The sequence below is a fragment of the Notothenia coriiceps genome, unplaced genomic scaffold (genome assembly GCF_000735185.1).
Source record: "Notothenia coriiceps isolate Sejong01 unplaced genomic scaffold, NC01 NC01_scaffold00003521, whole genome shotgun sequence".
Classification (NCBI taxonomy): Eukaryota; Metazoa; Chordata; class Actinopteri; order Perciformes; family Nototheniidae; genus Notothenia; species Notothenia coriiceps.
The window spans coordinates 460,264-485,429 of NW_011336222.1; the positions used below are offsets into that span (position 1 = coordinate 460,264).

At 41.5% G+C, this 25,166-nt stretch overlaps 2 protein-coding genes across 9 annotated transcripts in view; both read left to right on the plus strand.

Annotated features, from left to right (window-relative positions):
• Nucleotides 1–12,012, plus strand: part of nav1a (neuron navigator 1a) — a 35,066-nt gene extending 23,054 nt beyond the window's left edge. The window contains exons 7-27 of one of the 5 annotated variants that reach the window (XM_010766673.1): nt 105–235; nt 353–532; nt 636–715; nt 911–934; nt 1,138–1,215; nt 2,014–2,097; nt 3,676–3,784; nt 3,921–4,042; nt 5,090–5,274; nt 5,370–5,532; nt 5,644–5,821; nt 5,922–6,010; nt 6,110–6,208; nt 6,318–6,489; nt 7,046–7,311; nt 7,421–7,572; nt 7,664–7,735; nt 7,844–8,049; nt 8,424–8,542; nt 8,655–8,843; nt 9,505–12,012. In XM_010766673.1, coding sequence (XP_010764975.1) covers nt 105–235; nt 353–532; nt 636–715; nt 911–934; nt 1,138–1,215; nt 2,014–2,097; nt 3,676–3,784; nt 3,921–4,042; nt 5,090–5,274; nt 5,370–5,532; nt 5,644–5,821; nt 5,922–6,010; nt 6,110–6,208; nt 6,318–6,489; nt 7,046–7,311; nt 7,421–7,572; nt 7,664–7,735; nt 7,844–8,049; nt 8,424–8,542; nt 8,655–8,843; nt 9,505–9,600 — 2,794 coding nt within the window. In that variant the 3' untranslated portion in view covers nt 9,601–12,012. The remainder of the gene's footprint in view (nt 1–104; nt 236–352; nt 533–635; nt 716–910; nt 935–1,137; nt 1,216–2,013; nt 2,098–3,675; nt 3,785–3,920; nt 4,043–5,089; nt 5,275–5,369; nt 5,533–5,643; nt 5,822–5,921; nt 6,011–6,109; nt 6,209–6,317; nt 6,490–7,045; nt 7,312–7,420; nt 7,573–7,663; nt 7,736–7,843; nt 8,050–8,423; nt 8,543–8,654; nt 8,844–9,504) is intronic. The other 4 variants (XM_010766674.1, XM_010766676.1, XM_010766675.1 and 1 more) reach the window with 4 other exon arrangements.
• A 367-nt stretch (nt 12,013–12,379) lies between these two features.
• The window catches only part of mybpha (myosin binding protein Ha), a 17,647-nt gene continuing 4,860 nt past the window's right edge, over nt 12,380–25,166 (plus strand). For 3 of the 4 annotated variants that reach the window (XR_797911.1, XM_010766679.1, XM_010766680.1), the window contains exons 1-10: nt 12,380–12,613; nt 14,285–14,416; nt 14,682–14,738; nt 15,358–15,492; nt 15,887–16,054; nt 19,300–19,388; nt 19,494–19,689; nt 20,052–20,191; nt 20,752–20,911; nt 22,284–22,420. Coding sequence is in view for 2 of the 4 variants with exons in the window: in XM_010766679.1 (XP_010764981.1) it covers nt 12,412–12,613; nt 14,285–14,416; nt 14,682–14,738; nt 15,358–15,492; nt 15,887–16,054; nt 19,300–19,388; nt 19,494–19,689; nt 20,052–20,191; nt 20,752–20,911; nt 22,284–22,420 (1,416 nt within the window). In the remaining 2 variants the exon portion in view is untranslated. The remainder of the gene's footprint in view (nt 12,614–14,284; nt 14,417–14,681; nt 14,739–15,357; nt 15,493–15,886; nt 16,055–19,299; nt 19,389–19,493; nt 19,690–20,051; nt 20,192–20,751; nt 20,912–22,283; nt 22,421–25,166) is intronic. The other variant, XR_797912.1, reaches the window with a different exon arrangement.

Genomic DNA, 25,166 nt, shown 5'->3' on the forward strand with positions numbered 1-25,166 from the left:
TAACATGATGTGCCAAATTCCAGTACAAGACGAGAGATCTTAAATGAAGTGTATTTATTGACTAGGAGGGACACTGACTTTCCTCTTTATCTGTGCACTCTCAGCGTTGAGGAGGAAGGGAAGGAGAAAGGAGAGAGGAGACACTCTCATACTATTCTGGGTATGACCGACTCGCTCACTCTTCCACTTCTGTCCTCACCCACCTCCCTACCCCGCACCTCCAAGACCAGTATGGGTGAGTCTAATCATATGCTCTGATACATTTACCAACTAAAATAGCATTACACTAGTAATCTATTACATGATTAACATTGCTGACTGTCTTCCCTTTGCCCCTCTGCTCTCTCACTAGTACCCAGCCCTGTTAGCGAACCTCCGAGGATGACCCGCTCCAACAGCATCCCCACACACGATGCCTCTCTGGAGCTGTATGGAGCCTCTCCACTCGGCAGCACCATGTCGCTCGCTGAACGCCCCCGCAGCATGGGAATGGTTCGCTCCGGATCCTTCAGAGACAAGGAGTCAGACGAGGGTGAGCCCACTAAATTAATTTGAAGTCTCTTTATGTTCAATATTATTGTGACACTCCGTTTCCAACTGGTTAATTGTTTTTTTCTTAATTGTATCTTTTTTAGTTCATGGGTCTGTACTCTCACTGGCATCAAACGCCTCATCATGCTACTCCTCGGTGAGTGTGGGCAGCATGCAGAATCAGGTAGCTAACCCTCAGTATGTGATATGTTTGAGGTGTATTTATGCGTTTGTATATGTGGATGCTTGTGTACAGTGATGATTTCCTCTCGTTTCACACTTTAAAGGGTGACAAAGACGTCCTCTTCTTCTCTCCTCTCTTCTCTTCTCCTCTCCTTTTGTCTAATCTAACATATTTTTATTCCCACTGCTTTCGAAGGCTGAGGAAAGGATTCAGGGAGAGGTAAGTGTGTTCTCTCCAGCTCTTTCTTCTTCTTCTCTCTCCTCCTCATCCATCACTCTCATCTCTGTTGTCTGTTGGAGAACAAGTCTGTCCTTAATCTCATAAACAACATCCACTCATGTCACTTGAGTAATGTCAGCCACAGTAAGCGTCAGTAACCTTTATTTTCTTGATAATTTAACTTGCCCGTTTTTTCCTCACAGCAAATCCGTAAACTGAGGAGGGAGCTGGAATCGTCGCAGGAGAAAGTGTCTAACCTGACCACACAGCTGTCAGCAAACGTACGTAATGTTGGTCAACTTTATTAAACAATGGCAGTTTTCACATGCATTCATCACCCGAAGAACTTTGTTTCCCTTTGTATTGGTCCCTAGTTTTCATCTAAAAGATGTAAAAGTGTAACTTAATATGTTGAGGAAATTATATTTATTTTGGAAACCTTTTTTTAATCAATGGGGGCCTGGATAATGCTAACCTCCTTCAGAACCCACTTATATCATCACACACACACACACACACACACACACACACACACACACACACACACACACACACACACACACACACACACACACACACACACACACACACTCCACTTGACAAGGTTGTTTCTTTACGACCACTCTGTCAGCATTTTCATTGGTCCAAGTGCAGCAATACAGCGCAGCCATTATGCACTGCTTCATGCAGCACACATCAATCAAGTCTATGTGTGTGTGTGTGTGTGTGTGTGTGTGTGTGTGTGTGTGTGTGTGTGTGTGTGTGTGTGTGTGTGTGTGTGTCAGAGAGAGATTAGGGAGGAGGAAAATGTTCCACGGGAGACATCCTGTTCAGTCTTTGTGTTTAATTTAGTCATTCAGCACCTCATATACTAAGTGAGATAAAGGGCAGAGGAAATCTATTGAATCTGTCCATTTCTATTTTAGTCTTCCTATACTTTATCCATTTATTAATGTAAATGATGCTTTCAAAAATGTGTAATTTAAATGAAAAACAATACCTATTATAGAAAACTACTTCATTAAACATTTGGTGAAAACATCAAATTATAATTTCTGCCTTTCCTGTTTCCCAAACAGGCAAATCTTGTGGCCGCCTTTGAGCAAAGTTTGCATACGATGACAACCCGGCTGCAGAGTCTGTCAATAACCCAGGAACAGAAGGTAACGTCATCCACACTTTTAGACATAAACCTGAATTCCAGCTGCATTCCACCCCTGTGCCCGTCTCATGAGCACTCAGCTAAGAGCAGGCAGCGTGGGGCTAACATGGCGCGAGATGACTTTGATCACAGCCCGCGGAGAGGAGCTGAATGTGGGTTAGAGGCTGACTTAGTGTGAGAGGTGGTCAGAGGATCAATGAAAAACAACCTTCCCTTTAGGCTTAATGAAAAGGGCAAACAGCTAGCACATGGACTCACACCAAACATCACATTCCTGCACTCTTCAGCCTTTGTATCTGTTTTGCAATGAATAAATTGATTAGCGCCCGAGGCAGTGTTTAGTGTGTGCATAAATGTGAAGAGTCTCTCTCAGGGCTTCATGCCTTGCTGCTCCCACTGAAAGACCAGTCTAGACCATTCCAGAACAAGTCTTTGTTGTTTGTGCCAGCTGTGCACTGACCTGAGCAGCTCAGCCTGGAGCACAGGCTCTTTAACCTTGAGGAGATGGGCCGGGCGCATCTATTTAGGGTGGAGTGGGATCGACTATAGCACACATTAGCAGCACAGAGAGGCTCTGTTGTTCTGTGCTCTTTGTCCTTTTGAACTGTTCACATTGTGACAGGGATCTAGCCGACCAGGTGTATGAGCTCATACTGTGGGTTTGAGTTTTAGTGCATAACACAGGGTTCTTACAGTCATTAAAAACCTGGAAAAGTCATGGAAATTAAAAATGCAAATTCCAGGACCTGGAAAAGTTATTGAAGACAATATTTTTTCCAAAGTTTTGGGAAAGTCATGGAAATGTAATCAAAGTTGCATCAAATATAATTTATATTTTATCTAATCGCCGAAATAGTAATACTATAACGATAATAAATACTGTATGGTATAGTAATGAAACGTAAAATGGCATTTAACTGTCGAGGTATTTTGCTGGTGAGAGATTTCAGTTGCTTTAGCGTGTAGAAGCTAGTAAGCCTACTATTTGATTTGTTTTAGATAGGCACAACATGTTTCCTATGCAGACCTCATTTTCCTGTTCCATGTTAAAATAAACCATTTTCAGTGGTACCGCTGAGAGAGTACTTTTTTTGGTGATGGAAAATTAGGTTAAGGTCATGGAGAAGTCATGGAAAATCCTTGGTGAAAAAGTGTATGAACCCTGATAACAGAAACATCCAAAAACATGAATCCTACTCAAAATATAGGATCAGTTTTCTTCTTAAAATAATCCATTCATATGTTTAAATCAAAAACAAAATGAATGTGTATCACACCTGTTATTATACAAATACATTGTGTGGGGAAATGCTACATTGCCATTGCCAGACTGCAATAACATTTCAAACCTATGTAAAAGAGCTATTTAGATTACTGGAGTAATTTCTTAAGGATAATAAGTACATCCTCAGGTCTATTTAAAATACAGTGCAGTGAAGAGAAAAAACTACTCAAAATGAAAAGCAAAAATCTATTCTGCTTTATTCAAAAGAAAAGTGGTAAAGCTGTCTTTTGCAAACAGATGCATCCTCCTTCTCAAAGTCACAATCACTGACATTGATTACATTTGTTTGTGTAGGACTCAGAGCTGTTGGATCTGAGGGAGACCATCGAGGCTCTGAAAGACAGGAACGATGAAGCTCAGGCTGTCATCCATGGAGCCTTAAACACAGCAGATAATATGACAGGTTTGAAGACGAAACAATTGATCTTTCTCTTTTCTTCTGTCTTTATGGACACCTGACTTTGTCTCTGTCTTATATATTACAGTCCATGGTCTCTGCACATTTGGCTCTTTTAATGTTACGTTTTCTTGCTTACCAGAAATGCGGATTCAACGTCAAAACTCATGTGAGAGCCTCTCCAGTCTCAACAGCCTGACCAGTATGTCGAGCGTGGGCAGCTTCAAGGATCAAGAAGCAAAAAAGAAGAAGAAAAAGAGCTGGGTAAGAACGCACGCTGCAAATAAGGCAGTGGTTTACTCTCACAGCCTCTCACAGTTCATTCTCCGTAGTGATAATGACATAATAGTAAGTGTGACCAGCTTCTCCTCTGTGTCATGTTATTTTCTGTTGTAGGTCCTTGAGGTGAGTGCAGTCATTGTGTCGCTATAAAACCTATTTCCTCTCGTAAAGCATTATGGACCATCTACAATTGAAACACAATCCTCCATAGCCCTCCATCTCTGCTCATTGACTGCCTAAACAACTGATTGGCTGTGTGTTGTGTGAATATGAATATGAATGGGCGGCTGTAATTCAGTTAAAGTGGCAATCAGCAGACGTGACCACAAAAAGAGCTTCGGTTTAATCCTTAAATGTTTTAATTGCCATCGTCAATATATGTATGTCTTTGTTTACACCATGATTTATTGTGTATTTAGTCTTTTATTCATATTTTTTACAACCATAACCCTACTGACCCCAAAGCTGGGTGCTAAATCGGCAAAAACATACACCTAGTATAACCTGACTGCAGAACTATTAAGTTAAATTCATATTTTCATTTACATTTATTTGTTTACTTCCAAATAGTTGATATACCACTGTCTTGTCTGTCCTTTAAATATGAAGTCAGTTAGCTTAGCTTAGCATAAAGACTACAAGCAGGGGGAAACAGCTAGCTTGGCTAAGTCAAAAGGTAACAGAATCACCTGACCACACATTTGTTTAATCAGAAGTCAAAATGAAAAAATGTAGATGTGATTCTGCTGGACATTTTCTTTGTGTAGGCTAGCTGTTTCCTCCTGCTTCCTGGAAGTATGCTAAGCTAAGCTAATTGCCTTTTGCTTCAGCTACATATTTAATAAATGCAATGCACTCATCTCCTTCAGAGTAAGAAAGTAAATAAGTGTTTCCCAAGATGACAACATTGCTTTAATGTTTACCATGTGTGATTAACAAACATCTATATATTTTTGTACCTCTTAGTAAGTTGCACTAATTAACTGAATATTAGTCAAATGTTGTCCCTGCTTATCTCCACGTGTGTAGCTGAGGAGCTCCTTCAACAAGGCCTTCAGCATTAAGAAAGGCGCCAAAACATACTCAGACATTGAGGAAATCGCCACTCCCGACTCCTCAGCTCCGAACTCTCCAAAGATGCTCCATGAGGGGGGAGAACAAGAGGAAATTGAGCACTTGTCACTCAAAACCTCAATCTCTTCCACCTCGTGTGTGTAAGTACACAAACGTTACTCATAGCTCAATACTGAGTTAGACAGTTCAGCTTCATGTGCGTCTGACCCTGATGAATGCATTGTGTCCCCTTCAGGATCATGGAGACTACAGACGAAGGAGACAATGAGGAAGCGGCGGTGTCAGATCTACGCTCAGAACTCTGGGGGAAAGAGAGAGAACTGACAGACATCCGACTGGAGGCCTTGAGCTCTGCCCATCAACTGGAGCAGCTCCGGGAAGCCATGAACAACATGCAGGTTTGTAAAGGCTCTATGTGCATGTTATATTAAATGTTTTCCATATAAATGATAGTTTAATTTTGTGTTTATACGACTTGAAATTCACGTTTTGGCCTTCTGACGTCCTAGTCAACGGTGGAAAACCTAAAGGCGGAGAATGATCATTTAAAGACTGGCTCTGGTCCCACTTCCTCCACCTCGCAACCTTCAGGCCTGGCCTCTCTCCTGGGGCCCTCGCTGAGGCAGCCGATGAGCATGTCCCTCACCAAGTCCTTCAGCCTCAGTCTGAATGATTGTAAAGATCCAGGTAACAGACACAAATTACAACCTACTTCAACCCAACGCACAACTTTTAAAAAGTTGTATTTTTATACTCCTGTCATCACTTTTTCACCTCACTCTTTCAGATGTTTCTCCAGTCGACACATTAAGCGTGTCCTCACTGCGGGATGAGGTGTGTGCACGAGTGCTTGTTTGCATAAGAGATCAAACAGAGGTAAACTCAATTTTTTTCTTACATTATATACAATATTAACCGCAGCTTTATATCGAACAGCATGGAGGCTTCACTCTTTCCCTCTCTCTGCCTCTGCAGGACAGTAAGCAGCAGCAGAACTTCTACCTGGGCTCAGTGCCGGTCAATGCGAGGACTGACTGGTCCTGTCTCGACTCCCTTATAGTTAAGACCTTCAAGGTAAGTGAATGCTTGTCCTCTCACTGTTTCAACATGAATGGTTCTAGCAGTTGCTGTGATTTAAGAAATCATTCCTTACTTATTTTCTTTGTTTGTTTTTTGTTGCCAGGACTACCTAACTCAAGTGGACCCCACTTCTAGCCTGGGTCTGTCCTGTGATTCGCTGCACATGTACCAGCTGACCCAGGGAGTGCAGAGGTTGATGGGAGGGGACAAACCTCAGGCCTCACCTTATCGTTGTCTCAGCAATGGTTCAGCTCAAATTCTTGTCTCTTTGAAAGGTAAGTGATTGTCTCCGACTGATAGTGGAAACCCTTTCTGCCCTAAATTGTGTTTTACTTTGAATTGATCTCCTACATTGTAAGCAGCGACTGGTGTCGAAAAGTCAGTTTTGATAGTGTGAGAGAGAGAGCAGTTTTTTGAACACATTTCTTCTTTTGGCCTATTGGGTCTTTATTTCCTATAAATGTAGTTGAAAGCATGCATGGTTAAGAATGTTCGGACAAACAATAATCAAAAATGGACATTGTGGTCAAAACATACTCTGTTGATTGTAAGAGTTCCTATGAGTGCAACAATAAGTTAAGTTTTATAAACAGATCCTGCTAACCATTGTGACTAAACAGTGATACAATGGGGGGGAAAGCCTATTTAAAAAATAGTGATACAAACAAGTCTGTCTAGATGTAGGCAATTCAAAAACAGACATTATGGTTTTAATATGAAAGTGCACATAATCTTTAAATAAAAGGGCTAAAATATGAAAATACATGTTTTTTTACAATTTGAAATCCAACTGTTTCTCCTTTCTTGTCCCTTGTGTCTGCCCCTCTCTAGGTCTCAGAGAGAAATGTGTTGACTCACTGGTTTTCGAGACTATGATTCCTAAACCGATGATGTCGCACTACATCAGCTTGCTGCTGAAGCACAGGCGTCTGGTTCTGTCGGGGCCCAGCGGGACAGGGAAGACCTACCTGGCTCAGCGCCTGGCCCACTACCTCCTGCAGCGCAGCCGCACAGACCTGTCTGAGGCCGACCACGAGACCTGCCTCCTCGGGAGCAGCGCTGCCGTCACCTTCAACATGCATCGTCAGTCACAGAAGGTAGCACCTTACTCAGGATTGTTTGATGTTATCTTGCTGTCTTTTTTTCTAAACAAAATGTGGATTTGTACTCACAGGAAATGTAAATGTATTGTCGTTGCTCTCACAGGAGTTGCAGTTGTATCTGTCAGAGCTTGCCAATCAGATAGACAGAGAGACTGTAGGAGAACTGCCGCTGGTTGTTATTATAGATGACATCAGTGATCCAGCTAGCCTCACTGAGCTTGTCAACGGGGCACTCACCTGCAAGTATCACAAATGGTGAGTAAGATCAGACAGTTACAGAATGTTTTTTAAAGAGGTTGAAATAAAATGTAATGAAACTACATCATTTCCTTTGTTGATGTTTCAGTCCTTACATCATTGGGACAACCAATCAGCCTGCCAAGATGACCTCTAACCACAGTCTGCACCTCAGCTTCAGGTGAGCACAAAGGCAGAACATTTTTTAACCTTACTTTGATACACTTTCAAATACAAAATGAAGCTACCATATGAAGTAAAACATTAACTTTCTTGCATATGACCACAGGATGGTCATTTTCTCCAACAATGTGGAACCTGCTAACGGCTTCCTGGTGAGATACCTGCACCGTAAAGCTGTGGAAGCGTACCAGGAGAAGGAGCAGGACTCCGCATGCCACCAGGCTCTCCTCCGCGTACTGGACTGGATCCCTCAGCTCTGGTACCACCTCCACACCTTCCTGGAGAAACACAGCACTTCAGACTTCCTCATAGGTGAGAAACAGTGGACACAGGGTCGGTTAAAGGTATCATATGTCATATTTCTGCATTTGATTAAAAAAAAATGCATCATCAATGGCCAAAAAAACCTATGTGATATATTTTGGTGTTGTGTATTTCCCAAAATATTTTTTTAAACTACCGACAAAATTGAGAAATTCGTACTTTTGACAAAAATAATTATTTGGTAACACATCTCAGCATTGTGGTTTTAAGAATGTGCCAGCATTATACTTTTTATCAAGTTTAATAATGCAACACCCTGCTTTGTTATACCTTTATTTGAGAGAGCCCTAATCTCAGATAACAACCTAAAAAAGAACACATTTAACATGAAATCACTGACCATGAAATGCTGCCTCCCCCAGGTCCCTGTTTCTTCCTGTCATGCCCAGTGTCAGTGTCAGAGTTCAGGCAGTGGTTCATTGACCTGTGGAACCACTCCATCATACCGTACCTGCAGGAGGGATCCAAAGATGGCATCAAGGTGAGCACACATACAGAAACTGTCTCCTCCAAAGTGTAACATTAGTGCTAACAACCAGCTGTTCCTTCCTGTGCCTCTCTACATGTTGTCTTACGATGTATTTCTGTCTCAGGTGCACGGGCATAAGGCAGTATGGGAGGATCCAGTGGAGTGGGTGAGGGGGACTCTCCCTTGGCCCAATGCACAGCAAGACCAGTCCAAGCTCTTTCACCTACCTCCCCCCAGCATCGGTCCTGCCAGTGAGGAGAAGAAGGCCCCCAAAGATACACCTCCACCCAGCACCCTGGAGTCAGACCCACTGGTAATATATTAGGTTTCTGTTGAGAGGGGGGACTAGTTAGAGCAGAGGAAGCATAGGTATGAGGTGTCTGATGTCAGATGTCAGTCAACGAGTCTATAAACAGCAAACTATTTAGGAAAAATGTGTGACGACAGACTGAACTGAGCAGCGCTTAATGAAAAGCAGATCAACTACGGCTTAGCTCATTTGCATTGGCAGTATAATGCCCTGCTAAATTTAAAAATGTAAAAGATTCTAAATGAACTGACCCAGATAGTTATTTGCCACTTATTATCCTTCTATAAATAAATACAAAAAAAATGCTTAATAAATATCCCGCTGAATGTGTTAGCCATTTCTCAAGCAAAAATGTGCTGTTATCATCCCCCAAAATGTGAGGATTCATCACTTTTTGTGAATTCTATCAGTTTGAATTCATATTGTTTTTTTTGTTTGGACAATAAAACCAGTTTAATCTGTCCCAGACAATTATGATGGGCTGTTCACTATTTTCCGTAAAAAATAACAAGCCAAACAGTTCCCTCAAAATAAAAGAATGTTTTTAATGGTTTCTTATTTGGCATAATGACTCGGATGCATTCAAAGAAATAGTTCTTCTATGCCAAGCTAAATCTCTGTAAAAACAAAACTATTAATGAATCTGTTTCCTCCTGCTATCCAGATGGCCATGCTGCTGAAGCTCCAGGAGTCTGCAAACTACATCGAGTCTCCAGAGCGGGAAGGCTGTCTGGATCCCAGTCTGCAGACGACACTCTGAGGATAACAAGCGTCTGTTTGTCAATCTAAAGAACTATGGACGTTATTACGACACATCGGGTGCGATCCCGATGAGACTTTAAAGACTCAATAAGTAACTTAATAGTTTGCTCAGTGAGCAGCTTCAACCATAAATGTAAAGGATCTATAGAGAGAGAGATTATGGACGAAGGGTTTGCTCTGCCCTGCTATCAGAAAGACAATTCAACTGCTTTTATAGGAAGCTGTGATGATCATGAGAGGGAAAGACATCGACTTGTCTTTCCTCTGCCCTCAATTTGTTCCCGATGGGATGTTGTTGACTCTGCAAGTGCATGGTAACCGGAATAGTATGATGCAAAATATGACCTATAATCCCATTAATCAGGACCCATTCTTTTATTTTATTGCTATTTTGCCACAACTTTCACCACAAACTATTGGTGCTTACTGTTACTGGTTTTCTTTGAAGTCTTTACAAAGAAACTCACCTCATAAGTAACTCTGATTTCTTCCAAAAGTAGGATCATCACTCGACCACAGCCAAAAATGCACTTTATTTTCTACTTGTGGTAATTGGATTTTAGGAGGCTGTGTCAGTGACCGTGTGTTAAACAGGAATCATGCCGTTCAGTAGTAAATCCTCTAGGTGGCAGCCTCTACTCCTGCCTCAGTGCTTTCCTGGTGTGCTTTCTGACGTAACAAAGGTGCTTGGTATAATTTAACACATATTCGTTTCAGTTCAGCCATTCTGTCATTCATTCAAAACCGTGAAGCTGTAAGAGTAACATGCATGAGTGAATAATTAATATAAATGATGAATTGGTTTTAGGGTCAGTCTGTAAAGGAAAAAACATCAGTAGCCAATGGTTTTCTACCGTGGCCCTACTCAACAAACTGTATTTTTAACTCACAGAACTGCTCGTTTATCTAGTGTACGGCCTACCATTTCTGGCTACGTTTGCGTATACTCTGTATTTAGAGATTGGTTTTGAAACAAAACTTCTCTTGTGACAGATGAGGATACAGCTTTGAAAATCTTGATTTTGTAGGATTTTATACTGACTCATCTTCCACTATCATCTGTATACAGCAACTATCACCTGCGTTATCGGTGTTACACTCATTGAGACACTGTTTTTGTTCATTCATCACCAAGGGGAAATGGAGAACATCATTAAAAAAAACTGCCATCAGCTGAAAGGAATCTAAAAGAAATGTCCTCATTCGGTTTCCTCTTTATACTTTTATAACATTTTTAAGACCTTCCTTTGTATGCATTGTTTGAAGCGTTATTGTAAGAGTAAGGGCTGGGTGAAAGAAAGGTTGAAACTCATTTTTAAGTTGCTTCCTCCTGTTGCTTTCCTTTGTTTGTTTGCACATAATATATGTTAGAGTACTAGATTACAGAGAGTATTTATTGCTCACATCTTGACTGTTCTTGTGATAAAGGAAGAAAGCATAAGAAAATGTTTAAGAGGAGGAAACTGTATGTATTATAGATATTCCCTCTGCCCCTTTCACTCTGAAGTACCTCAGACTGCCATATTATGTCCAGATGTTCCTCTACTCCTCCAAACAGGGTGCTGGTGGAAAGTTGAGACATGATGCCTAGTCTATCTGTGCCTGAAACACTATTTGGCCTCAAGCTGCTTCGGAGCAGCTTTAATCTACCACACAGAGGCCTCGATTTAGAGGAAACATCACCACTTCCTCTCATCTACTCTGATGTCACTTTAATGTCGTCACCTTGATGCCGACATTTTGATGGAAAGTGGGTTATCGATGTTGACCTTTGGCTGGTAGTAACAATGAAAGCTGTTTGTTAAGATGATATCTGTGTTGTCTGCAATAGCTGACAATGTGTATCATGACTGGACTGCTTTTGTGCGATTTGACACCATTTTAAATGGGTGACATCTTTGTGGAGTTGCCTGAGAATTAGAAGCAGTGTAAGAACAGATATAACCCTGGGGAGGTAATGTTGAGCATGTATCCCTGTTGTGATCCCAAAGTATTGTTTCATTGGACCTACCTACACTTACCCTATCCTGGGAGGGATTTTTATTAACTGGATTGCTTTCTCTTTCCACATTATTTTTAAGAGCAGATTTGTTTTTCTTATGCAAATATTTGTAAATGTTTCTCCTTCTTTTATACATGACATCACATTGTAAACACTGTAAATAGTCAGTGCATCTGCGACAACAATCACTGAAACGTGTACATGTAGATCTAAGAGAAGGCATGGCCCCTGTATGCAGAACACGAGAATCCTGTTGTTTTATTGTCTTCCTTTAGGGGGAAGGAGCACTTGGCTAAAGAGGGGGCCTAACTGTGGTTGTTTGGCATGTCTCTATAAACACATCAAAATCCCATATGTCTAACATTGAGCAATGGACACAATAAATTCATGCCATTCTTCACATCACTACCAGTCTTCGCTGTGTTTATCCACCATGTTATCCACCAGGGGACGCTATAATCCTGTGTGTGATCATTTAATTGGGCTGTATGAACATTGTATAGTGAAACAATGAGCATATGGTCATTTTTATTATAGCAAAATGTTATTTGACAGTAGTTAAATGTAGCCTACATTTTATTCTGAATAAACTCGAAACGCGTTGATTTTTTTTAAACAAGCCAGGGTTTGTCCTGACTGCGTAGGCCATGGAATCCCTAACAGAGATGAGAATTCGACTCAAGTAGGGAGGGGGTATACAAGTCAGAGGATGGGTGGAGTTGTCTACAAGCCCCCCAACCCTGACGCTATATATATTAGTGAAGATCCCCCTAGTCCCTTTAATACAGAGGACTATCCATCAGCACGATGCCAAGCAAACCTGCACCCATGAAGAAGTCCCCGGCTAAGAAGGCGGCCGAAAAGGCACCTGAGCCCGCCCCGGAGCCTGCCCCGGCCCCCGCAGAGGCTCCACCTGTGGACGCTGCCCCGGCTGAAGCTGCTCCGGCAGCCAAGGGAGAGGCAGCAGCCCCCGCAGCAGAGACCCCCGCTGCTGAAGGAGGCGCTCCAGGTACCCTGCTGGGACCATAAACACTATGCTAACTGCGGAAATCCCACCTGACATAGGATGCTTGGTGCTAAACTAACTTTAATTTGACTAATATAAGATATGAAACGCGAGCTCACAGCATACAAGCGTTAATCGACTGTGGGTAATATTATGTATCTACTAGTTACTGAATTACTTGTTTGCAATTTAAAGTTTACGAGCACAGATGATAAAGCTAATACTTGTTTGTGTTAACGAATACAAAGTCAGATAATATAATACAGTTCAGTATAAAAACAACCGAGCAAGGGAAAGGGACAAACAGAAAGGTATTACTGTAACAAGACAAACGTAAAGAGAAATTAATTAACGTAAATATTGGGCTTTCAGAGTTTCACATTTAACTTTATTTTTCTTGTATAGTAGGCTTATGAACCTCTCTGTGAGATATTCAGCAAATATAAGAGTAGTTTGAAAATAAAGTAAAGTGTTGGGACTAACGCGTTACAAAGTAACTTGCCCAACACTGGTAAACAGCCATCCCAATGGTCAATCACTGGATTTTCTTTTTTAATGAACTTCTTTAGCCATTTTAGTGGAACTGTTAATCTGGATGAATGCATTGTGCAAACCCATGGTGACTACTTTCCTCATAACAAATCTCTAGTCCTTTGACTCCTGATGATCATCTCCAGACTGTAACTCACTGCCCACGCAGCAATGTGGTGAGACGGTGAGACTAGTCACAACTCTAGAGACAGGGGGGTGCTGCAGCTCTAATCACTCTTAACCCTAGACTGGTACTTGTTGAAATGTAGCCATCATTCAAGGGGCATCTTGAATATTCTCAAATGTCTTACATCCCTAAGTAGGCATACAGATGGCTGTCTCTTAATGCTGGTTATCAGTGATTGATGCTTTGCAAAGGAGGACAATATTTAACCTGTAGAAAACTGGAATTAAACACTTTCCCAAAACATTGAAGAGAGAAAAATACCAATGACGACATTAGTGAATTGTCCTCCCGGATCTCTTACCGACCAACATAACATCTAATAAACTTGTGTTATTAATGACCCTTTTCTGGCCATTCATTTCAAGGAACAAGTAACAGCACAAATTGCATTAGACATACATCAGTGGTGGATGTTGTCGAGTGACTGGTATTGCTGGTTGCTTGCTAACCTTAACATGTAACCCCTAACTTTAGCTGATGCCATAGCCACTGAGGAAGGAGCTGACTCGACGATTCCTACTGAGGGTAAACATACACCACAGGTGGTCCACACACACAAGCTATAGTGCATGATGTGTGTGATGGTGTCCCACTGAGCACTTCACATGGTGTGTATGTTTCTTATTTACGATCGTTATGTTAACCTGGTATTTCTGTCCGTCAACTTTGTCACGTGTAAGTGTTCCTATTTGAAATGTGTGTCCTTTTAAACTACGCAACCTGCAAGGTTTCTCTAGTCTCTACTAGACGTGGATGTGATGATTTTCTGTTTTTGGTACATAAAACCTTCTGTTCTTGTCATTGAATAGCTTCAGCCTCACTGCTTTGTCCTACTGCTTGTGTCAGTGGAGTGTATCTTGATTTTTTCAGATTGACGTGAGACTGATTGGTTTCCTTCATGAGTAATGTCATAATGTAAGGCACTGATTGGCTTTTTAATGGCATTTTAACGCTAGCTACTGAAGAAGGTGCCATTGCTGCTGATGCTCCTGCTGCAGATGTTCCTGCTGCAGACGCTACCGCTGCAGATTCTCTTGCTGCAGATTCTCTTGCTGCAGATTCTCCTGCTGCAGATGCTACCACAGATGGTAAACATAAACCACCAAAGAGTCAATAACACTACTACTCAACCACAAAATACACTGCTTTATTGAGATCTGTGCTATCCCTCATGCTTTGCACATCTGTGATGCCCAGTGGATTATTAACAAAACTTTTCATTTCCTGATTTATTGTTCTGTCAAAGTCTGCATTTGCAGGTTGAATTCTTACTATATGGGAAATATGCTCTGGATATGTATCTTTATTTCTTGTCTTTGTCTCTAAAACAAAATTCTGCTCATCTGATGTTAGCTGCTCCAGCTGAAGTCGCTGTAGTTGTGGAGCTGCCAAAGGCCCCGTCTAGTGCAGGTAACACCAACATTTACACAACTACAAAGTTCTTCTTTTTTTTTTTTGCAAAAAGGTCACAAAATTAATTGGTTTCAGCAATTACGCAAACGATCAACTGATTACTTCTTAGGTTTGTTGGCAAAACAATACATTTGAAGACCTTGTGTTTTAGGAAATTATTAATGGAAAATTGCCCTAAATGATGAATCTCTTAATCGAGACAATAATCTGCAGATTATTGATAATATAAATGATCAGAAGTTGCAGCCCTATGCATAATCATGCTGTAGAAGGAAGCGTGTGTGAGCATTTTTTTTAATGTTATCCGTTTAATCTTACTGTCCACTTTTATTACATTACATTGCTTTTATCCAAAGCGACTTACAATAATAAGTACATCAGGTTTCATAGAGCTAAAACATTTCAAGTGCTACTCAACTGGCTTTAGATAAGCCAGTCCTTTATTAGTATGTGCTTAGTTAATAATTCTATCGCTCGAAGTGGAGTCTAAAGAGATGAGTTTTCAGTCTGCGCCGGAAGGTGTGTAAGCTTTCTGCTGTCCTGATGTCAATGGGGAGCTCATTCCACCATCCACTTCAATCTATAATTATTCTCCACTGTTTCAAACCTCTTTCAGTCCCCACCAGTGCTCCTCTTAACGTATCTGTGGAAGATGTGAATGAAACCAACCTCACCATTAAATGGAAGGAGCCACAGACCATCGGAGACTCTGGCCTGGACGGGTACACCATTGAGTACTGCAAGGATGGAAGTAAGTCTTAGTATCTGTGTGTATGTCTGTGAGGCTGCACCTGTCCCCAGAGTGTCAGAGGGCAGATAGACTCATAGCCGTGTCCAGACCGTATACGGCAGGCAGCATTTCACCGGCTGTCACAGTATCTCCTCACACCGCTTTTAGAAGCGCTCGTTTGCTCAGATGACAGCATGCCTTCTGAGATTTCCTCACGGATGCCAAAGTGTACTTCTTATGGGCAGGTTGTTTGTAAACTTGTGTCACCAGGCGATAAACCAATTAACATGCCCCATTAAAGGATGTTTTACAGTTTGAGATTGTAGGTAAAAGTAAAAGAATATGTTGGCATGTATACTTCAACGATCAAACTGAACTGAAAACAAACTTAAACAATAACTGTGTTTCCCTGCAGCAACAGACTGGGTTGTAGCTCAGAAGGAGTTGACCGTCGCTAACAGCCTCTGCATCCATAACCTGACAACGGGTGACCTGCTGCATGTGCGCGTGGTTGCTGTCAACCCCGCCGGCCGCAGTGAACCTGGGACACTCGCTCAGCCAGTGCCCATCCATGAGATTGGTGGTAAGTAGCAACCAATGTTTCACAACTGCACAGCAGACCACTTATAAGTGTCTACTTAAAAGAGTATTCCAAACAGCCCCAACTGTGACCTATATTCTATGTGTGGGGCTCAACATAGGTGTACCTGTGTCAAAAGCACTCAAAATGTCCAAAAACGTTTTTGATCACGCTACTAAATTGGCTCTGAAATTCCTTACTGAATCTCCCTTTCCAATAATTTTTCACATTTTCCCATTCACCGATGTAAACACCATTTTTTAGATGTCTGTCCGGTTACCTCTTTATCACAAGCTCCCTGGCGTTTGTAACTTATGACCCATCCGCAAAGTGCTCATGTGGCAGGCGACGAGGTAGAAGTGGTATTAACTGCCAGGGCCTAAGATGGACTGCACAGATGTATGCACATAAATCCCACAGGTGCAGACAAGCCCTATCATTAGCTGTACATCATGTTTGCACTTAACACGCATCTTCAGTCATATGTTTGACACCACAAATAAGAAGGTCAAGTACTCAAAGTTTCGACACATTTTCCTTTAAAGAAAATCAGTAGCAACATGCCAACAAGGATCATAGATAATGGTAAAGTTTATATAAATAGCACTTGTGTTTCATAAGAATAAGATAAGATAGAATAACTAAACATGGAACAAATTGAATCAAATAGCAAGAGCAATATGAGGAAATACCAATAAACATTTATATATACATATTTATTCACCAGTATAAATGTAAACATTGTTTTAGCACTGCATGTTGGATAGCAGAACCATCAGTTATATTTTGCATGACAGCATTAGCATTAATTGACAGGTTAATGTTTAAATGCAGAACATTTATGTACATATTAGGTACACACAATCAAACTTGACCAAAGAAAATAACTTGATCCAGGCCAGGAGAAAAAGCATTTCATCTTCTATAGTCAGGATATGTTGCACTCTTGCATAAAGCCTTAAACATGCCGGTGGTTAACTGTCTGCTCTAAAATGGTTCTGCTGCATCTGTCTTCAAGATGATTTAATGGAAGACTGAGTCAGGGAAGGAACACATTTGGCTAATGAGCCATCTGGCAGCCATATTTTTCTTTTACGTCATCCCTGTCAGTGTGACCCCACTGTCACTTTTTCACCAACATTTATAGCGGTAGCTCTAGCTGTCGCGTGGTCTCTTTTATGTCTTGCAATAAAAAAAAGATCCTTAAGTCCTCATTATGCCCTATTAAAAATTCACTTCAAAGTCACTGTAATGAGATGAGAGATATTTGCCAATCTCTCTATACAGGTCTATGTTAAAAAGCGCAGCTAATGGCTTCAAAACCCACATGGAGTCTCCCGTAAAGTCATCTCTCCTTTACTTTCTGTCATTGAGGGTAAAACCTTCCAAAAGATAAATGAAGTGACCCCCGTCAGCCTCGTCTTTCCTCGTTAAAGCTGAAGTTAGTTTTGTTACTGGAGCCATATATTTCCATCAGCGCTAACAGACATAGTAACATTGACGTGCAGCGGACCTGATCTCACACGCTCTAGTTATCCACTTTCAGAAGGGCAGCTTGGTCCCTGAGGGTATTTCCTGGTTGTGGTTCAAACTGCTGAGGACAAACAGGAAACTTAAGTGGAGAAATGCGGTCATGGCATCTGAACTGCTGGTCAACTGAGGGAAGCGACACATGAGCCTAATTAATGGATTCAGGGTGGCTTGTTGGGGGGGTTAATTCAGCTGTGTGTCACAGACAGACTGTCCTGAACAGGCCCCCATCTCCATGTACAAGCCTCTTATAAAGACACGCTGTCCTGCATGTGCTGAAAGCCCCCCGCAAAGACACTTTATCCAGAGACAAAGACAGATTACAGATTGTTTGCAGGAGCCCTTGCTGTCCGCTGGATGCTGTAATTCCAGCAACACTTCCGGGCATTGCTGGGAAGTGTGTTGATTAGCAGGGATTACTGTTTGAGCCAAATCTGGAGGCTGACCTGATCCTTGTTGGGAGCAGAGGGTTCCAGGAGCCGGATCTCAGCCCCTGCAGCAATGATATGGTGACAAATGTTGGGACGAGGAAGATGAAACACAGTAGGCAAGAAACCTCGTTAGAAGGAGCCTAGAAAGATGCATAGGCATATGAGGACATTCTTTGTGGATGAGGAGAAACGGAAGCCAGAGCGGGGTGAGCGAGTTAATGGAGGTCAGCCACTTGGTTTTATGTACCCAGTAAGCCCATAGAGCTTTCCAGACATTTGCTGCTTAAGCAGAAACAAGCATCTCGACGTCCCTGATACTTAGCACCCTGCCATCCAGAATACTGGAAATATAAATGACTCCAGTCCCAACAACGGTGCCATTGCATCCATTTCATTGTATCCACAGTATAGCTATGGTAACCAGCAGTTACCATATCTGTTGTACTTAAGTGTTTTTAAATGTGACACTCCAATCAGTTTGAAAGTGATGACGTCTTCCTGCTGCTTCTTTGTGCAGGACACAGGGGAACACATGTGGGAGTTTATCTGAGTTTCTTGTCACCTAAGCTATTTTAAGAGCTGCTGGATGCTGGGTCTTCCTCTTTTGCCCCTCTCTGCCCAGATACTGTACTTTTTCCTGTCACACTCCATTTTTTCAGCTAGCACTCAAAATCATCAATAAGACTTGGACATTCATTTATTTTGGATTGGAAATAACCACACAGATGTGGATTCTTGAATGAAGTGTTGTCATTTAGTCTCGAAATGTTAATAACTAGTGAGAACTTGTCCTTCAGAGTTGAAAGATGTTTAATTTACTATTTATTTGCATACAAGCTTAAACCAGAGAATGTTGAGCACTTTAGCTTTAAAATGTACTGACGAATATCGAAAAGCTGAGTATTCATTTACTGTTTATTGATAAACTGATCATTGAAATTCCCCTAAAATGTACCATCAAAACCATTCAAATTGATTGTTATATGCGTTTTTAACCTGTATGAACTCATGAGGTTAATTTGAGCTCTTTTAGTCATGTTCTCTTGTCAGCTTCGCCTCGTAGTGTCTGGTCTATTTATGTCTTGTTGACCTGTTTTACATGACCTCACTTTGAAGACACAAAATTGAAGTGGACATATCACATGTTGTACATTGCTTGCTGGTAATGCTAGCTTAGGTGGTTAAGTGGATGATTTATGTATGTAGTTGTCCTAATTATGTCAATATCAAAAGTTAGGCAAAACTGATGATGGACGATGCAGTGGATAAACATATCTTGTTTTTCAGAACGTCCCAAGGTCCGCATGCCACGCGCTCTCAGAGCCTGCTGTGTCAGGAAGGTTGGAGAGCAGATCAACATGGTCATCCCCTTTCTTGTAAGCAAGCATGTATAAACAACACCTTTATAAACCATCAAAAAAAATGCACAGAAAACTCCACAGATTTTACGTTGCATCTTCTCTTTTTTTCAAACTCCTCAGGGAAAGCCCAAACCTGTGGTGTCCTGGCTTAAAGACGGTAAGCCGTTGGACACAAAGAGGGTCAACATCAGGAACAGTGACAAGGACAGCATCATTTTTATCCGCACGGCAGAGAGGGACGACTCTGGTGTTTATGAGATGTCAGTCAAAGTGGACAGCTTTGAAGACAGATCCACCATCGTCCTTCAGATTGTGGGTTAGTCGCTCATGCTTATGTTTACACTCAAACACACATGGAGGCACATGTGAGTGCTTTGGACAGGTGTAAATGTGGAATTATTTCAGACCTCCCCGTTGAATCTACTCTGCAGTTCATGCTGCTAGCTTGTTGAAGACCTGTGACTTGCTCCAAGAAATGTTAAGCACATCACACCTCTAACAATGATGTCCTTCAACACGGCTGTAAGCTGCTACTGTTTAACTGGCTGGCCCCACGTTAGAGGCATTAGTGTACAAACATATGGTTTAATTTTGATCTGGGGAGCAAACACCTTTCGTGCTTCAAGGAACACACTGGTTATTATTTAATCTTTTCTAAGTACTTTCGTGTCTCCTCAGAGCGGCCCGGCAATCCTACCAGTGTGAAGCTGGTGGACGCCTGGGGCTTCAACGCAGCACTGGAATGGACCCCCCCCCAGGACAATGGCAACACAGAGATCACGGGATACACCGTCCAGAAGTCTGACAGGAAGACCGGGGTATGGCCGATCTGAACATACATTTCACAGGTTGCAGAAATAAATGAGATGTATATTAGACACAAATAGTTTAACAGGAGTCCCACCATAGATACCTAGGGCCTAAGTGTTGATGTAACATGTTGTAAATTCTTTCATTCACTGAATATAGGGCTATTCCATGCATTCCATGCATTTTATAGAATTGTTTTGATCTTCCCACTACTGCTGGTGACCGACTTAATCATTAAACACTGCTTGAGTGACAGTAACTTCAAGATGTTATTATAAAGATTATTTGTATTATTAATTATATTAGTCCATCATTTTGTATATGTGTCTTAGGGCACTTCTCTCCCTTTCTTATTAATGTGGTGCCCCAGTCACTGCCGTTTTGTTTTTGCACCAAAAAAAAAAGAAATCTGAAATCAAGGGAAATAATATTCCATCTAAAGATGTCAGGCTAATGATTGGTTAATTGATAGCTTAATGATGATAACCGATCCAATAAGGATGCATTAAAGTTACATGTTTGTTTCGTGCTGTGTTAAAATGGACGCCTGTTTTGTCTCGACCTGCAGGAATGGTTCTCGGTGCTGGAGCACTGCCACAGGCTTACTGCCACCGTCTCAGACCTCATCATGGGCAACTCGTACATCTTCAGAGTGTTCGCTGAGAACCAAGTGGGCATCAGTGAGATGAGCGTTGTCACAAAGGGGGTTGCCACAATCCACAAGACAGGTGATCTTCTTCTTCAATCCTTAATTCTTCTTAGGGAAACGTGTCGACATGATGGATCATTTAGTGACAAGGCTGCAGTACAAGTGGGGACTTGAAGGAGCTGCAGTGAGTGTGAGAGAGTCGAGAGGGTGTGTGTTTAAAGTGAAGACTTGAGGAGTGGAAATGACCTTGGCACTGCTTCAATCGTGTGGGTAGGCCTCTTGGCTAGTGTCCAGCAACAACTGAAATAACTTTTAAGAGGCTCTGACAACATTAAGACAGCTGGCGGAGCAAATGTTACTTTTCCTGTATGTGTCCTCGCTCTCTCACTTTTGATAATTGAGCCACTACTTGTGTCACTTTCATGTAAACATCAAGCCTTCATGGTGTCGTACATTGTTCGACACCATGAAGGCTTGCTAGGTCTGAAAATGTGTGCTGTTATTCCTGCTTTTGTATGATTCCCCCTTCCCCCCATCTTTATGAATGCATGCCTACCTTCTTCCAAAGTAGGCATTTGGTATTTTCCCTATGAACACATTCAAAAGTATGATAAAGAAACAGATGGACATAAAAAACAGTATTGAGAGACTGGCTCGAGGAACGACGATTTGAAAGATAATTATAATAAGGAGGCGTGTGGCACAGTGGATAGAGCCTTGGTGTTGGGATTAGATGGTCACAGGTTCAAACCCCACTGCAGTCAGCATGTTGTTGTTGCTTATGGAAGCTTGGGGTAGTAATACAAAAACTACAATTTCTTAAAACGTATAACATTTAAATAAAAAATTTGAATGGCATGATATCCAAAACATGTTTTTTGAGGAATAGTTGGAATATGAAATGATAAAAAAATGTTATTACAAAGATACTTCAAGAAAACCACCTCACCGGGTCAAAAAATACCCACTTATGCATCTAAGGGTTAATAGCGATGTAAGAATTGGGAATTTTAAGGAGTTTTGACAGCGTGGGAAAGCGGAATCGATTAGAGCGAGAAAACAGCAGAAATTCGAAAGCCAAAGCACCAGTGTTAGCCTCTTGAGGTTAAAACTACTTGCGTGCCACATGGCTGCAGCTGCTGCAGAGTCCAAACTATCCCATGCCAATCATTCTCTTTTTGAACTACTTGCAATTTTTATATTAGGGCATAGTCGCCAGTCATACAGTTGACACAGATGACATACAGTATAATAAAGTCTATAACATCCCTCCCTGCCCAACCCGGAAACAAGAGGGTTGACCTGCAAAATGTTATAAACAATACATATAAAGCTAGTGCCAATGAGTCATACAATTTTGAAATAAATAAATACAAATGAAACAAAAGGAAATAATACAAAATACCTAAATACAATCAAATCAATCGTATTGTTGGTCCATTTGTTCACAGCTATTGCCTACACGCCTCCCGAGTACCTGGAGCGTGACTACAGTGAGGCCCCGAAGTTCACCACCCCCCTCAGTAACCGCAGTGCCACGGTGGGATACACCACCAAGCTGCTGTGCTCCGTCCGTGGAAGCCCCAGGGTCAGACACTCACACACACACTGCTTGTACACACACCGCATGTTTCCCAGAAGCCCATTGATCCCTCTGCATCATTCCAAGGACTCTTACTGTACCCTTTCCAGGTTGCAGTTCATGTTTCCATCACCTATAGTATATCTTATTATTGTATCATGTCTTGGATCACAGTGACATTCCTGGTATTCCTGACTGATAACTAATGCCAACAGATAGCATTTTAACATAGAGAGGAGGGGGCTGAAGAAACATCTGGAAGAATCATGTATTGTTGGTATTTCTCTTGTTTTATATTTTGTACGAAGTTGCCTGATACAACATTAGGTATTTTGTTGCCTGATATAACATTAGGTATTTCATATTTACCTTTTCGAAGGTTGTTTGGGGATCCTCGATCATTAAAGCATGAGAAACTTCACATGAGTTATTCATGTCGCTGCTATAAAGATCCACTGTAGATGTGGGTTAAGGCTTGCACTGGTATGTCTATGTGAAGCTTCAGTATGTCTCTCACTGTCTTGGCGGCTGCCGCTCTGGTTAAACATATCTTTTCAGTTGTCTGCCTGACGCAGACGGCTTAGGTTGCCAGCCGTGGTGCGTCCTCGCTGTCCTTGACTTATCAGCAGGGACAGCAGCGGTTGAACTTTCCTTGCAAATGTATTTGAGACAAATCAAACACAACCTGATCTAGAGTCATGCCACTAAGCTGTGGAATCTGAAATGTAAAGGACTGTGGGTCGAGTCCTAGTTTGACTTGGAGATTATTGCATGTAGCAGCTTGGTTCTGGTACTAAAGCTTTGCATGAGTTGGTTGGTTTGTGAAACTAGACCTGTACAAAAGCCTAGAGGCAGAGACTTCGTTTTTTAAGTAGTTTGTACTTCTTCATCACCACTGACTACACCACTGTCAAATGTTGATTATGGATAAAAGAAGAACAACTTTCTCTGACAACATAGCATACACTGAGGAGTTGATTACTTAGATTGACTAATTGAGCCATCAACACTACTGTAAGTGGACATCTAATATATACTGTAGGTGTCAAATATCTCCTCTTAGTGTCTGTTCTTGTGAACTAGCTGCTAACTGAGTTGTGGCAGCTGTGTAAAAACACACTGATCATATTTAGGGGCCCATTAGAAGAGAGGCACCCAATACCTCTTTAATACAAGAGAGCAACATATACACATGTTTGAACCTCTACATTTAAATCCTGTGACAAGTTAATCCCTCATGTTACCACTCACAAACATGTATCTGTTGTTCCCCTCATGTCACTGAGCCATCTAATTATACATAATTACAACAATTTGAATCACATACGTAATTCAGTCCAACTTTTTCTCTTTCCAAATCTGTCCCTACCACTTGTTTCAATTCCCTAGATAAGTAATTGTACACGGCCTGATTGCCATCAGCTTTAATACTGTTAAACGAGGTGCTTTTAAGCCTACTATGTAAATGAAATGAAATGATTTCATATTTCCGGCACTTGTGTTATAACGTGTGTGTTTATGAGCTCTGGCTGAAAGTGAGAGCCCATAAGGGCAGCAGAGGCAGGTCCAGCAGAAAGGCATTTATAGTGATAAGTGGCCTTGCTGTGTCTGATAAAGAGCTGCCTGTCACATTCAAAGGCAGAGACAACATGTGAAGCTGTTGAAGATAATGGAGAGAGGACAGATAAACAGGGAGGACAAAGAAGAGACCATGATAAGAGGCGTGTTGTTCTGTAATGGCTAAGTAGAGCTGTATCACAGAAGCTACTATTCCTGCCATCCATCCAGACTGCAGCGCTGTTATCAGTATGAATGACTATCCCTTTACCCACACACAAGGATGCCCAAAGATAGAAATATGATGGCACAGGAAAGAGATAAAGGAAGATGTAATAGTAGGAGAGAGGAAGGGATGGATTGGCTTGTCTTTACCTTTATTTTTCGTATTGGTTCCAAAGCAAAGTAACCCATGCAGCTGGTATTTTTAATAGGAATCATCTTCTGGGGACCTTTACTATTTGTGCCAAAGTTATATTTCGGTCTGATGAATGACCTATATTACGATCCACAGAGAAGCGCCGCTAGCTGGGATAAAAATGCATTACATCAAAATCCTCTCCATAAACCATCATGCCTTTGCACGCTGACGCCTGATTCCATGTGTTGATGCATTGATGCACGTATCCAAACTATGATCTCATTTCATCATATATGTTAGAGTTAACTGTTGACCTCATGTAGAACATGCTGCTCTGCCAAGATAAACAGCAGTAGCAGCATTACCATGTGTTTGACGTATTGGTTTGCAACAACATCAGAAACATCAGCTTCTCCCCGCTGCCAAAAGCTCAAATATGTAGTACATGGTGTGATGCCAAGGAGGAAAACCGTTCAATCATTTTCATCACCGTCCACCTTATCCACCAGAGAGGGCAATGGAGATGGAGAAATCATTAGAGACGACCCTAATTTTCCCTTAACAGTGTTTGCCCAGCGTAGTTTAATAAAACTAAGTTATACTTAAAGGTCCCCTTTTTATACTTTTTTTATCAATATATTATAGGTCTCAGATATATACAAACATGTCTCGGAAGTGTTTGGCTCGGAATACCAAACAGATCACCCATTGCAGCATCCCATAATCCCTTCTGTTTTAGCCCTGTTTCCAAAATGCTGATTCTCTGTCTGTTACTTTAGATGAAAAATAAGGAGCCCCTCCCCACGCCCCTCTGAGAGACATTTGGTTAAAAAT